General features: G+C 47.5%; 1 protein-coding gene across 1 annotated transcript in view; it reads right to left on the bottom strand.

Moving 5' to 3' along the window:
• TMEM212 (transmembrane protein 212) overlaps window positions 1-13,320 on the bottom strand; it is a 35,630-nt gene extending 22,310 nt beyond the window's left edge. The window contains exon 1 of the mRNA XM_040431070.1: window positions 13,102-13,320. Within this exon, the coding sequence (XP_040287004.1) occupies window positions 13,102-13,260 (159 nt within the window). The 5' untranslated portion in view covers window positions 13,261-13,320. The remainder of the gene's footprint in view (window positions 1-13,101) is intronic.
• Between the last annotated feature and the right edge of the window lie 2,041 nt (window positions 13,321-15,361).

Below are 15,361 nucleotides of genomic sequence, written 5' to 3'. Positions count from 1 at the left end.
CACCCCAGTATGCCAAAGCCGTATTTATGGCCTAAATGTGACATTGACTTATACAAGTGTAATCACAGATGTGCAGTATATTAGAGTTTTTTTTCACCCCAGTAACCAAAAAGCTGTATTTCTGTCCTAAATGTGACAGTCACTTATGCATGTGTAATCCCAGATGTGCAGTATATTAGAGACTTTTTTCACCCTAACCAAAAAGCTGTATTTCTGTCCTAAATGTGACACTCACTTATGCATGTGTAATCCCAGATGTGCAGTATATTAGAGACTTTTTTCACCCTAACCAAAAAGCTGTATTTCTGTCCTAAATGTGACAGTGACTTATGCACGTGTAATCACAGAAGTGCAGTATATTAGAGGGTTTTTTCACCCCAGTAACCAAAAAGCTGTATTTCTGTCCTAAATGTGACCGTGACTTATGCACGTGTAATCACAGATGTGCAATATATTAGAGGGTTTTTTCACCCTAACCAAAAAGCTGTATTTCTGTCCTAAATGTGACAGTGACTTATGCACGTGTAATCACAGATGTGCCGTATATTAGAGGTTTTTTTTAACCCAGTAACCAAAAAGCTGTATTTCTGTCCTAAATGTGACAGTGACTTATGCACGTGTAATCACAGATGTGCAGTATATTAGAGGCTTTTTTCACCCCAGTATGCCAAAGCTGTATTTCTGGACTTGCAGATAGCCTATGCTGGCGCACTATTGTTTCATAAAATGGCTGCCAATCATGTATTGATATTGACTAACTGAAGAAAAAAAAGTTTGTTTTCAGCAGTAGTTGGCTCAGGGCAGGCTTAAAAAAATTGTGCACTGCACCCACAAAGCACTTTTTCTGTAGATCGCTGAGTACATAAACCAGTTCTTCCCTGATCTCTCCCTCACAGCAGCTGCAGCCTCTCCCTACACTAATCCGAGCAGAGTGACGGGCGGCGCTACGTGACTCCAGCTTAAATAGAGGCTGGGTCACATGCTGCAGTTGGCCAATCACAGCCATGCCAACAGTAGGCATGGCTGTGATGGCCTTTTGGGGCAAGTAGTATGACGCTTGTTGATTGCCTTTCAAAAAGCGACATAAAAATCGCCGAACACCGAACCCGAACTTTTACGTAAATGTTCGGGTTCGGGTCCGGGTGCCGGGTTCGCTCAACTCTAATCATGAGACCAAGACAACACCTAACAATTGATCAACAGTACCTTGCCATTGCAAGACTTCAAGCAGGATCTTCTCAGATGAATGTGGACACTGAGCTTAGATGGATGTGGCCACATCCCACACTGATGACCACTTCATTGTGAACAATGCCCTATAGAACCGAATGATGAATGCCACACAACTCCAGGCACCCAAGTGTCACATCAGACCATTCAAAACCGTTTACATCAGCATGGTCTGTGTGCTAGATAACCTGCAAGTGTAACTGACCACACCACCAGGCACAGGCGTCATGGTCTTGCATGGGCCAGGGAGCATCTATGCTGGACGAGGGACCGGTGGGCCTCAGTGCTGTTCACTGATGAAAGTTGATTCACGCTGTTCAGAAATTATGGCTGACAACGATGTTGGAGACATCAAAGAGAGCACTATGCATCAGCCACTGTTGTCACCAGACAAGCCGTTGGTGGTGGGGGTGTTACAGTGTGGTCAGGTGTGTCTAGTCAACACAGAACTGCCCTAAACTTTGTGAATGGTACAGTGACAAGCCCATACTACTTGAATAACATCATTATTCCAGTCATTGTGCCTCTGCATGAACAACACAGGGCTAATTTCATCTTCATGGACGACAATGCGCCAGCTCATCGAGGTCACATCCTTAGGGAACAGCTGCTGGAGACTGGGGTAACTCAAATGAGTGGCCTGCACTTTCTTCAGACCTAAATCCCATTGAAAACCTATGGGATCACCTGAGTCACCGAGTAGAGGCTCATAACTCTGTATGCAAGAATCTCAATGACCTGAGGGCCACCCTTCAAGAAGAGTGGGTGTCACGATCTTTGTTGTGCGCCGTGACACATTAGCCGTACATGCTGGTTGCCAGGGGCAACGCATTGTTGTCGCAGCATGTATGGGCTTTGCTCCCCTTCTCCGGTTCCTCCCCTGTCTGGTGCTGGAGGGGTTAACCTCCTGGCTGGATGTGGCCATTTGGGTTTTATCACCTGTGGCTTCCAGGCTGGAGTCAGTTGTACTCCAGCCTTGGTGTGTGCTGGAGTTATGCTCCTGGTCTGGATTTGCCATCTTCCTGTGTGAGGGCCACCTTGTGGGACATCGATGTCTCTCCGATGTCATCTATGTCATTCCGTTGTCTACCTTCCATTCACTTCCCTTGCATATGTTTGGTGATGTTTATGTATGGGTGGTTATTGTCTTTTCTAGTGGTTGTTACATGTCTGGTCTGTTGGTGTCTGTAGTCCAGCATGTTTGCTAGACATGTTCCCTGTGTGTTGTGTCTCCGGAAGGGGGTCTCAGGGTTCCACTAGTCAGTGTGCAGCTCTGCGGGGGGCCGCCATGCATCCTGTCCACATGGGGCTCCGTTGTTGCCGCGGCAGGTAAGTGCGTGTTGTTTCTGGGCTCTTACCTGCTGATTCTGTAGCTGTGCACTGCCTGTCCCTTTCCCTGCAGCTAGGCCTGTGAGACTCCTGTTCTTCCTTGTCTGGGATAAACAGGTCGTTTCAGCCCTTTCTCTATTTGAGGGATTATCAGGGCGTCTCAGGGTCCGAGGTTCCTGGGTGTGAGCCGTCCTACCATCTGGGTCCGCTTATACGGTTAGAAGTCAGGATTAGGGAAGCTCTAGAAGGTGACCTGCTCCCTTTTTCCCGGTGTCCAGGCCTAGTTGTAATTCCCGTTTCTCTACAGTGTTCGGTGGGGAGTTTCCCCCACTCCCCACCGTGACAGTGGGATGCCATGCCTCAGCAGACAATAAGTCGACATGTGAACAGCATGAGACGTCATTGTCAAGCTGTAATTGATGCCCAAGGCCACATGACAAGTTATTGAGACATTGACATTTTTTGTGGTGGCATACCCACCATTTTCGTTGGCTTTTGTTTCAGTAAATCGTTTGAGATAAAGGGAAATCACCATTTTACTTTCATGATATAATATCACTGTAGCTTGAACTTTTTATGTTTTTTACAAATTTCACCCGAAAGCCAAATATCCCAAAATATCCCTAACTTCTTCCCTATCTTCTTGTGAGTAGTATATGCTGTCAATGGGGAAGGGAGGTTGCATAAAAATAAAATACTTGGGAGCAGTGGGATTTAAACGATCCAAACAGATTTCATTTGTAAACCTTATGGCAGGACCTCTTTAAACAGAGGGCTTCATGCCATGAGATATACATATCAATCTCGCTTTGAAAACCGAGTGCACAGAGCTATTAAGATTAGGTGCCTCTTTATTCAATGTAATCTTAAATATAGCTCTTGGTAAAGAACATACCATTAAAAATAATGATACTTTAAACCAATGAAAAAAAGGCAAAGGAGATTTTCATAGTAAAGGGGCAAGATCAATATATCCATTTTTCAGTCAAACAAGGTATCAAAGGACAAACATTGGTTTCTAAAAGACTGATCAGTTTAGTGCATTAAAACTCCCCCTAGTGGATGTTGTCAAGTACTGAATAGGCACAAAACTGCCTGCAAACTTTACCAATACCATCTTAGGCTGGGTTCTCATCACCGTTTAGTTTTCCATTCTTCTGATCCATGAGAAGAACACAAAAATAAACAAACAAAAAAAAAACAGATCCTGTATTTTAGGCTTCTGTTATATTCAGTTTATGTACATTTTGCATCCGTTTTAGCCATTTTAGTCCGTTAGATCCATTATTTTAGATGAAAAAACAAACAAACTTTGTTTAGGACTTTTTTTCTGTCTAAAATAATGATTCTCAGATGGAAATGGCTGCAAAATGTGCATAACTGTTCATAATGGATGCTTAAAATACAGGATCTGTCTTTTTTGTTTATATTTCTGTTCTTCTGACGGATCAGAAGAACGAAAAACTAAACGGTGATGTGAACCCAGCCTTAGGCTCCATTCACACGTCCGCAAATGGGTCCGCATCCGTTACGCAATTTTGCGGAACGGGTGTGGACCCATTCATTTTCTATGGGGACGGAATGGATGCGGACAGCACACAGTGTGCTGTCAGCATCCGCATTTGCGGAGCGCGGCCCCGATCTTCAGGTCCGCAGCTCCGCAAAAGATAGAACATGTCCTATTCTTGTCCGCAGCTTACGGACAAGAATAGGCATTTCTATAGGGGTGCCGGGCGGGTGTGTTGCGGATCCGCAACACACCACGGACGTGTGAATGGAGCCTAAGGCCTCTTTCACACTACCGTATGGCTATTTCAGTGTTTTGCGGTCCGTTTTTCACGGATCCGTTGTTCTGTTTTTTTGTTTCCGTTGTGTTTCCGCTTCCGTTCCGTTGTTCCGTTTTTCCGTATGGCATATACAGTATACAGTAATTACATAGAAAAAATTGGGCTGGGCATAACATTTTCAATAGATGGTTCAGAAAAAACGGAACGGATACGGAAGACATACGGATGCATTTCCGTATGTGTTCCTTTTTTTTTGCGGACCTATTGACTTGAATTGAGCCACGGAACGTGATTTGCGGGCAATAATAGGACATGTTTTATCTTTCAACGGAACGGAAAAACGGAAATACGGAAACGGAATGCATACTTTTTTTTGCGGAACCATTGAAATGAATGGTTCCGTATACGGACCGTATACGGAACACAAAAAATGGCCCGCAAAATGGAAACAAAAAACGGTAGTGTGAAAGAGGCCTTAGACTGGTGAATCTTGGATGATTTTATAATAGTGGTCAGAAAACGGAATTTATTTTATGTATCGGCAAGTCAACATTTTATTATTATTCTTAGAAATTATAAAAGTATGTATGACTACTGTTTATGTCAATAGGGTTTTAACTCACGACAGAGGGGTATAATTATCAATGCAACTATGATTTTTTTTTCCGGCACTTGCGTTTTTCTTTTCCGGCATAGAGTTCCGTCACAGGGGCTCTATACCGGAAAAGAACTGATCAGGTATGTCCCCATGCATTCTGAATGGAGAGTAATCCGTTCAGTTTGCATCAGGATGTCTGCAGTTCAGTCGTTTTGACTGATCAGGCAAAAGAGAAAACCGTAGCATGCTACGGTTTTATCTCTGGCTAAAAAAACTGAAGACTTGCCTGAATGCCGGATCCGTCCTTCCGGTATGCGCATGCGCAGACTGAAAAAAAGGTGAAAAAATAAATGCCGTATCCGTTTTTGCCAGATGACACCGGAAAGACGGTGTTACAATCCTACAGGCTCACCTGAGTCAGAGGATAGCTGGCTGGAGGTGGAGCCCAGTGGCAAGGACCGCAGGCAGGTTGTAGTTGCAGCGTAATCAGACAGAGGCGTAATCGGTTAGCAGGCGGTGGGTCAGGACAGGCGGCAGTGTGCGTGGTCAGACAATCCGGATCGGGAACGGTGGAAGCAGGTCAGTTGGTAGGGACAAGCAGAAGAGTAGTCGGGAACAATTCCAAGGTCGGCAGCAGTCAAGTTGGTAGCAGTAGCAGTAGCAGCAGAGGAACAGCAGTAGATGCAGCAGGATCAAGTCCAGAAGAACAATAACCAGCAGGGATCTGGTGCAAGAGGCTGGGCTTATAAAGAGGAAGTAGCAGGTGCAAGGAATCACAGAGATTAACAAGGCAAGGCTGGAACAAGGTAGATCAAAGAGTTCAGTAGAAGGAAATGTCCAGAAGGGTTGGTAGTCTAGTGGCTAGAGCTACTGCCTGGGACATGGCTGGTCACTGGTTCGAATCCCGACAGTACTCCCCCCCTTCCAAGGTGACCTCCGGGCGCCGCAGATGATGGTTTATCGGGATGTCTTTGGTGGAAAGATTTTACCAGTCTGGGGGCATGGACATTTTCCTCTGGCTCCCAGGAGTTATCCTCGGGGGAATAGCCTTTCCACCCAACTAAATACTGCAGCCTTCCACGGTGGAGTCTGGAGTCAAGGATCTTGGCCACAGTGTATTCCTCCTGGTCTTGTACTCTTACCGGAGGAGGAGGAGGGGGGTGGCGGCCTGGGAAAGTGTTCTCAACATGTGGTTTCAGGAGAGAGCAGTGGAAAACCGGGTGCACTCGGATGGAGTCGGGAAGGTCGAGTCGGAAGGTGACTTCGTTGATTCGAGCCATGATCCGGAAAGGACCCATGTATTTTTGGCCCAACTTCCGGGAGGGAACCTTTGGGCTTAGGTTTCTGGTGGAGAGCCACACCTTGTCCCCTACCTGGAATTCCGGAGCGGGTTTGCGGTGTTTATCCGCTGCCTGCTTGAAGCGGCTCTGGGCTCGATGTAGATTGTCCCGAATATTTTCCTGTGCCTGTTGTAGACTTGCAAGACGTTCGGCCACAGCTGGGATTGTGGTGGAAATGGGCAAGTGAGGGATGAAGGTTGGGTGTAGGCCGGTGTTAGCGTAGAACGGGCTGTATTGGGTAGAACTGTGCTCCGCATTGTTATAGGCGAACTCGGCCGTAGAGAGGTGGTCCAGCCAGTCGTCCTGCAGATGGGTGACGAAACAGCGCAAATACTGCTCGAGGGTTTGATTCGTTCTCTCGGTCTGCCCATTGGATTGGGGGTGGAACGCAGAAGACAGGTTCACCTTGATCCCAAGGGCTTGACAGAAGTTTCTCCAGAACCTGGAAGTGAACTGTACTCCCCGATCCGAAACAACATCGTCCGGGGCCCCATGTAGCCTAAAAACCTCTCGGAGTACGAGATCGGCCGTCTGTTTGGCGGTAGGTAGGCCCTTTCAGGGGATGAAGTGGGCCATTTTGGTGAGACGGTCGACGACGACCAGAACGGTGTTCATGCCTTTGGAGGGAGGAAGTTCCACAATAAAGTCCATGGAGATTGAACCCCAGGGGCGGGAGGGAACCGGGAGTGGACATAGCAAGCCCACGGGGGAGGAGCGGGGGGTCTTGTTGCGGGCGCACGTCGTGCATGAGGAGACAAACCTCTCGGTATCTTTTCTGTAAGTTGGCCACCAGAAGAAACGGGAGAGGAGCTCCTGGGTCCTTCTGATACCCAGATGGCCGGCCGGTTTGGAATCGTGGTTGAGTTTAAGTACGTCAAGTCGTGCAGATTCTGGTACGTACAACTGCTGATCCCGGTACAACCAGTAGCCACCCTTGAGAGTAAGGTTTACAGCTCCAGGTGGGTAGGTGAGGAGGTGATCGTTCTCATACCCTTCCTTGAGGGAACCCAAAAGTTCCCTCAAGTAGGTGGCTCCTATGATGCTTCTGTCGGGAAGGATACCGGCCGGAGCCTCATTGATCTGAGAGGTTTCAGAGAACATCCTTGAGAGAGCATCCGCTTTGCCGTTCTTCGACCCAGGGCGATAGGAGATAACAAAATTGAATCTGGAGAAAAACAGACTCCACCTGGCCTGTCTGGCGGTGAGTCTCTTGGCGCTGCGGATAAACTCTAGGTTCCGGTGGTCAGTGTATACAGAGATGGGATTATGGGCCCCCTCCAGCAAGTGTCTCCACTCGGTGAAAGCGTCCTTGATTGCCAGCAGTTCCTTATTCCCGATGTCGTAATTCCGTTCAGCGGGGGACATCTGGCGGGAGAAGAAAGCGCAAGGGTGTAGGAGCATCTTTTCCCCTGAACGTTGAGACAGAATTGCGCCCACCGCAGCGTCGGAGGCGTCCACCTCGACCGTAAATGGTAATTCAGGGTTTGGGTGGGCCAGGATCGGGGCAGAGGTGAAGAGGGACTTCAGTTTAGCAAAGGCCTCCTGTGCCTCCGGAGTCCACCCGAAGGGGACAGTCTTTTTTGTTAGTTGAGTGATTGGGGCGATGATTTTTGAAAAGTTCCTGATGAACTTCCGATAAAAGTTTGCAAAACCCACAAACCTCTGGACCTCCTTTTCGTTCTTCGGGGCAGGCCACTCAGTCACGGCCTGGATTTTCCGGGGATCCATACTTAAGCCCTCCGGTGAAATAATATAGCCGAGGAATTGGGTGGAAGTCTGTTCAAATTCGCACTTCTCCAGCTTAATATAGAGAGACTGTTCACGGAGTTTCTGTAGCACCCTGCGGACATGCCCACGATGTTGTTCAGGGTCTTCTGAGAAAATCAAAATATCGTCCAGATATGCTACCACAAATTGGTCAAGCATGTCCCTGAGGACGTCGTTGATAAAATGTTGGAAGGTAGCAGGGGCATTGCAGAGGCCGAAAGGCATGACCAGATACTCAAAGTGACCATAGCGGGTTCGGAAGGCGGTTTTCCACTCGTCCCCCGGGCGAATTCGGACCAGGTTGTAGGCTCCTCGGAGATCGAGCTTAGTGAAGACTTTTGCCGCCCGAAGTCTCTCAAGGAGTTCAGAAATCAGGGGGAGAGGGTACCGGTTCTTCACAGTAACGTTGTTGAGCTTTCGATAATCTATGCAAGGGCGTAGAGAAGAGTCTTTTTTCTCCACGAAGAAGAAAGGGGCCCCTGCAGGGGATGTGGAAGGTCGGATAAAACCTTTTTTTAGATTTTCGTCTAAGTACTCCTTCAGGGCCTTTAGTTCCGGCTCGGAGAGGGAGTATATACTGCCGAAGGGTATTTCGGCTCCAGGTAGCAGCTCAATCGGGCAGTCATAAGGCCGATGCGGGGGCAGTTTGTCTGCATTTCTTTTGTCACAGACATCCTGGAACTCCAGATATTGAGGGGGTAAAAGCTCCTTGGTGGATAGTCCAAATATGGTAGGTTCTTCGGGCGGAGAAGGGACGGATTTACGTAAACAGTTCTGAGAACAAAAGTCCGAGCGGAACCGTATGCAGCGGGCATCCCAGTCCACCGAGGGGTTGTGAGTTTCCAACCAAGGGATGCCTAGGATCACCGGAAACTTAGGGGAGGTGATCAGGGAGAAGTGAATGGTTTCCTGATGATCGGGTTCGACGAGAAGTTGAAGATCATCGGTCTGGTGCGTAACCGGCCCAGAAGAGAGCGGGGTCCCATCGACGGTTTCCAGATCGATGGGGGCTGCCCTGGTTACCAGTGGTATGTTGTTCTCATGGGCGAAGGTCAAGTCCATGAAATTTCCGCCGGCCCCCGAGTCAAGCATTGCGGAGCAGGGAAGCTGTCGTTCCCCAATGGTGATAAGGATGGGAACAATGAAGTGGGACCCGGTACCTGTAGTGTCCATGGTTTCAGAGGCCAAGGGTGAAATTGTAGCTTGTTGTAATTCCCGTAATTCAGTGACAGCAATGGTTCGGCAAGTCTTATTGGGGCACCTAATAGCGAAGTGCCCTGGCTCGCCACAGTAAAGGCAGAGTCCCGCGGCCAGTCGTCTCTCCTTTTCAGCAGCCGATAGAGTCTTGCGCAGTGTGTCGACCTGCATCGGTTCGGTGGAGGGTTGGTGAGCCGGCTGAGTCATTGGAGTGAAAGGGTACGCGGGCCTGTTATCTAAGGACCAGAGTCTTTCTCTCCTTCTTTCCGCGAGTCTCCGGTCAATTCGGATGCACAGTTGGACGAAGTCATCCAGATCGTCTGGGGCGTCTACCCTGGCGAGCTCATCCTTTATAAGTTCGGAGAGTCCGCGGCGAAATTGACTTTTCTGAGCAGCGGGGTTCCAGGTGGTGTCCGTGACCCAGCGGCGGAACTCGGAGGAATACTCGGCTACAGAGCGTCTTCCCTGCCGTAGACTGTGCAGCCTAGCCTCGGCAGTCGCGCAGCGGTTAGGGTCGTCGAAGACTTGGCTCATGGCTGCGGTGAAGTTGTCTAGATTATTTAATAAGAGACTGTGGGACTCCACATATGGGGATGCCCATGCCAGGGCCTCGTCAGTTAGAAGGTTAATGATGAACAGGATCTTCTTTCTGTCCGAGGAAAAGGAGCCCGGCTGCATCTGAAAGTAGATACGGCACTGGTTGAGGAACCCCCGAAACTGGCTCCGATCGCCGTTAAACTTTGACGGGAGAGGCATGCGGGAGTCTGTGACCGCGCTGCGTACGTCCAGTAGTTGACGCTGTAAATCGATAATTTCTCTCTGTTGGCTCTGGATTGCGCCTTGAAGTTGAGTCATTTCCTTTTGGGCAGAGGTGCCAAACTCCTGAAGTTCGGAGACTTGTTTGCGCAGGGTGGCCATCGCGGACTCCATTTTCGTGCTGGTTATTCTGTTACAATCCTACAGGCTCACCTGAGTCAGAGGATAGCTGGCTGGAGGTGGAGCCCAGTGGCAAGGACCGCAGGCAGGTTGTAGTTGCAGCGTAATCAGACAGAGGCGTAATCGGTTAGCAGGCGGTGGGTCAGGGCAGGCGGCAGTGTGCGTGGTCAGACAATCCGGATCGGGAACGGTGGAAGCAGGTCAGTTGGTAGGGACAAGCAGAAGAGTAGTCGGGAACAATTCCAAGGTCGGCAGCAGTCAAGTTGGTAGCAGTAGCAGCAGAGGAACAGCAGTAGATGCAGCAGGATCAAGTCCAGAAGAACAATAACCAGCAGGGATCTGGTGCAAGAGGCTGGGCTTATAAAGAGGAAGTAGCAGGTGCAAGGAATCACAGAGATTAACAAGGCAAGGCTGGAACAAGGTAGATCAAAGAGTTCAGTAGAAGGAAATGTCCAGAAGGGTTGGTAGTCTAGTGGCTAGAGCTACTGCCTGGGACATGGCTGGTCACTGGTTCGAATCCCGACAGACGGATCCGGCATTTCAATGTATTTTTTCGACTGATCAGGCATTTTTAAGACTGATCAGGATCCTGATCAGTCTTAGGGCTCTTTCACACTTGCGTTCTTGTCTTCCGGCATAGAGTTCCGTCGTCGGGGCTCTATGCCGGAAGAATCCTGATCAGTTTTATCCTAATGCATTCTGAATGGAGAGAAATCCGTTCAGGATGCATCAGGATGTCTTCAGTTCCGGAACGGAACGTTTTTTAGCCGGAGAAAATACCGCAGCATGCTGCGCTTTTTGCTCCGGCCAAAAATCCGGAACACTTGCCGCAAGGCCGGATCCGGAATTAATGCCCATTGGAAGGCATTGATCCGGATCCGGCCTTAAGCTAAACGTCGTTTCGGCGCATTGCCGGAGCCGACATTTAGCTTTTTCTGAATGGTTACCATGGCTGCCAGGACGCTAAAGTCCTGGCAGCCATGGTAAAGTGTAGCGGGGAGCGGGGGAGCAGTATACTTACCGTCCGTGCGGCTCCCCAGGCGCTCCAGAGTGACGTCAGGGCGCCCCAAGCGCATGGATCATGTGATCGCATGGATCACGTCATCCATGCGCATGGGGCGCTCTGACATCATTCTGGAGCGCCCCGGGAGCCGCACGGACTGTAAGTATACTGCTCCCCCGCTCCCCACTACTACTATGGCAACCAGGACTTTAATAGCGTCCTGGGTGCCATAGTAACACTGAACGCATTTGGAAGACGGTTCCGTCTTCAAATGCTTTCAGTACACTTGCGTTTTTCCGGATCCGGCGGGCACCTCCGGCAACGGAAGTGCACGCCGGATCCCAACAACGCAAGTGTGAAAGAGGCCTTACTAATGCCATCAGTTAGCATACATTTTGCCTGATCCGGCAGGCAGTTCCGGCGACGGAACTGCTTGCCGGATCTCTCTGCCGCAAGTGTGAAAGTACCCTTATATAGCTCAATAGCTATGCCATATTTATCAAACAGCAACTATGATTTTTATGAATGAGCACACACTATACTAACATTACACTGGTAACATTCGGCTGCACACAATTTAGGGCCAAATACCATATACCACATTTTCTGATACATACAAAGGTGTCTGAAATAAGTGGGTGTGACTCAATAAGAGTTGGTGAACCTCTATTGCATGCTGCACTGGTGAGGAGACTGGTACACCATTCGTATAGTGCAGCAATGTTAATACATCTCCCTTCATGGGTTCTGTGCTTTAATCCATTATACAGTATATATGCATTACTGTATATACTACACATATTAGCCCTCTTCTTTGAGATGACATCCCACTAAGAGACCCTTTTTCAAATAAATTTTTGGTGGTCATTTTATAAACGTTTCACTTTATGCAGATAGGACAATCCTTATCCTGATTCTTAGTTAAAGATACCTTTTACTCCTACTTCAACCATTTTATCAAGAAATCATTAAGGCTAGGACTCCATAGAAACTTGCATTGTGTGACATGCATGGTCGCATTGTGACATCACAAGTAATGTTGGGTGCGTTTTTGGTCTAATGGATCCTGCAAATCCTAAATCACAAGTGAGTCACACCCTAAGGGCTCATGCACACAAACGTATTTTCTTTCTGTGTCCATTCCGTTTTTTTTGCGGACGGTATGTGAAACCATTCATTTCAATGGATCCACCAAAAAAACGGAAGTTACTTAGTGTGCATTCCGTATGTCCGTATTTCAGTTCCGCAAAAATATAGAACATGTCCTATTATTATACGCATCACGGACAAGGATAGTACTGTTCTATTAGGGGCAGCTGTTCCGTTCCGCAAAATACGGAATGCACACGGACATCATCCGTATTTTTTGCGGATCCTTTCTTTGCAGACCGCAAAATACATGCAGTCGTGTGCATGAGCCCTAAATAGTCTTGTGACTACAATGCAATGGCAGGTTGCAGACAAATTGGACTCATTATTTGATAGTATATGCATCATGTAGATCTGGCTATGGAGATGTCGTCATGTAGACCTGACTACTGTTATAAAATAGGGCAAATAAGCTAAATTTTCCTTTAAATGTACCGCAGACATAAGGAGGTTTAAGGAAGAGAAATGTGTTTAGTATGCTGAGTTTTTCCAAATTTATCTCTTTATGCAATCCCTTTTCAATAAATTTGCCATAATTTGTGTCATTTTTTGGACTCCAACCAATCCTGTGACACCATTGATAAATCTCCCAGCTCCCCATGCTTTGAGTGATGGAAATGTTTCTACAGCACTATAAAAGCAACAGGGAATATATATGTCAACTTCAATCTATGGTAATAAAATATTGTCATTAAATACCACTGATGGTAGCCTGGCCAAAGCATCATACCCAATGCAACCTAGAGACTACTTGTATTCCCTTACCAGTGCTCCGTTCCAGATAGGACAGGCAATCCGTGTACTCCAACCAATAAATAAAGGATTGTAGCTGAAGACAGGAAAAAAGGCTATAACCCCTGAAATAATGCTTAGGGTGCCAAATGCAGTTAGGATTCCGCCAGCAATCTGATAGAGGCTCGTCATTTTCCATAAAGTGCTACTTTTCACTGACAGTGTTTCCCAAGCACTTTCTGTAAACTTTAGTTTCTTGGAAACTGTAGTTAAGACACAGATCCATTGTATACACATGTCAGCTCAACCTGCTGGTTGCTTTTAATTGTTTCCGGATATGCTAGGACATGGTCACCAAATAAACATTCTTGTATACCTACAGGCAGAGGAAGGCTCCCACCCCCCTCAGAGATTTTTATGGCAGTTCCTTCTTCTGTGAAAGAATGTGTTACATCATCTCAGATTTGTGGGGTAATGCATCCACACCAAGAATTCCAGAGTCTGGAACAAAGTCTTAAACACATTCCTGAGAAGGTTTGAGAAATAGATGCAAATGAAGGGAAACAAACTCAAATGGCATTCTAATTAACCCCTGTCATTCCTAGCGCTCATTACTACGGTAGCTCTCTTGGCTACAGTATGTCAATACAAATCATGCTGCCTGATGGTGCAGTCTTAAGACTCTGTCTGAAGTGTACTGCCCATTGTAAGCCCCAAACCTTCTGTATCATTATTACAAGAGAACCTCTACAAGATGAACTGCACAATTTCAAAATATTGTAAGGGATCGCTCTGTCTCAGGGGGCCGCAGTCACAGATTTCTTCTCTGACAACAGGGTTCAAGTCCAAAAGGTTCTTTATTTTGGCACTTCAGCACCAACACACACTTAAACATCAAAAATAAACACCTGCCCGTCTGGGCTCTACCTAATACACATGTTGCCTCTACCTTACCTATAGAGCGTCGTTCACACATTGGATCCGGCTTCCTCAGCCATATACAGTCGAGCAGCCTCCAGGCTGTGACCACACCAGCACCCTTGGGGGGAGATGGTCCAGAAGTCCTCCCGACTCTGATAGTGCGACCCTCTTTCTGTAGGCATCGCTGGGCCCCCAAACTTGATGCTTTACAAAGTCTCGTGGCCCCTCAGCCCTCCTGGCTGAGACCACACAGAGCCTCTCAGACTCCCCTCTCTCTCAGGCTTCCTCAGCCTTTCTCCCCCCCAAGTCATACACAGAGGGTTGTTTTATCCCTCCTTGATTACAGCAGCAGGCCTCACCTGCGATCACCTCCGGCAAAAGACAATACATGTAGTGGAAGGGTGTGGACTGGCAGATCCCACTACCAAACCTATCCCCTAGTCCACATAAAAATCCAGCCCAGAACAACATCTAGACAAAACTGTGTCCGCAAACTACACTTTGCTGAAACCACTGCAGCTTTCTGGATTTCAGTTATCTCACCAAGCTGAGGTATCTGGGTGGGATATACATGCCTCCCAGCACTTATACTGTACACATCACCATAATATGAAATTCACTCATCTCTAGTTCTTATATATAAACTCTGGGCCAAAATCAAGCAGCTGAGAGAAATAGGTGGGTGCACTTCTTATACCCCCATATGGCATAATCGTATGCTACCAGAATTTGCAAAGATGAAGGGTTTTGACAAAAATTAGATTTATTACTTAAAAGAGTTGTCTCACTTTAGCAAGTGGCATTTATCATGTAGAGAAAGTTAATACAAGCCACTTACTAATGTATTGTGATTGTCCATATTGCCTCCTTTGCTGACTTGATTCATTTTTCCATCACATCATACACTGTTCATTTCCATGGTCTTGGCCACCAGAGAGGACAGAGCTTTTTCCTATAGTGCGCAAGCACGACCACTGCTGTCACCAGGGACCTCCCTTTCAAACTGTTTGCATAGACACATAGCTGTAGGTCATCTGTTTGTTTTTGATCCGATTCCCCCGTTCCCGAGTTATGATACTGTTTCTTAATATGAAAATTAGATCTTTGTTGCAATGAGGGCGACACCAAAGCACTTATTGCACCCAATCTCCATCTGTTTCTGTGGCCAGGCCCTCCTTGGCTGCTTTGCCACTGTGTGGCCTGTCAGTCAAAGCAGTGAGATCCGTTGCTCCGTTCCGAGGCCCCTGGCAAAAAAAATATAGTATGTCCTATTCTTGTCAGTTTTGCAAACAAGAATAGGCATTTCTAAAATGGGCCGCCCGTTCCGCAAATTGCGGAAAGCACATGGGCAGCATCCATTTTAGTTATAGAT

The sequence above is a fragment of the Bufo bufo genome, chromosome 4, assembly GCF_905171765.1.
Source record: "Bufo bufo chromosome 4, aBufBuf1.1, whole genome shotgun sequence".
In the NCBI taxonomy this organism is placed as follows: Eukaryota; Metazoa; Chordata; class Amphibia; order Anura; family Bufonidae; genus Bufo; species Bufo bufo.
This window is presented reverse-complemented; position numbering and strand designations above follow the sequence as displayed.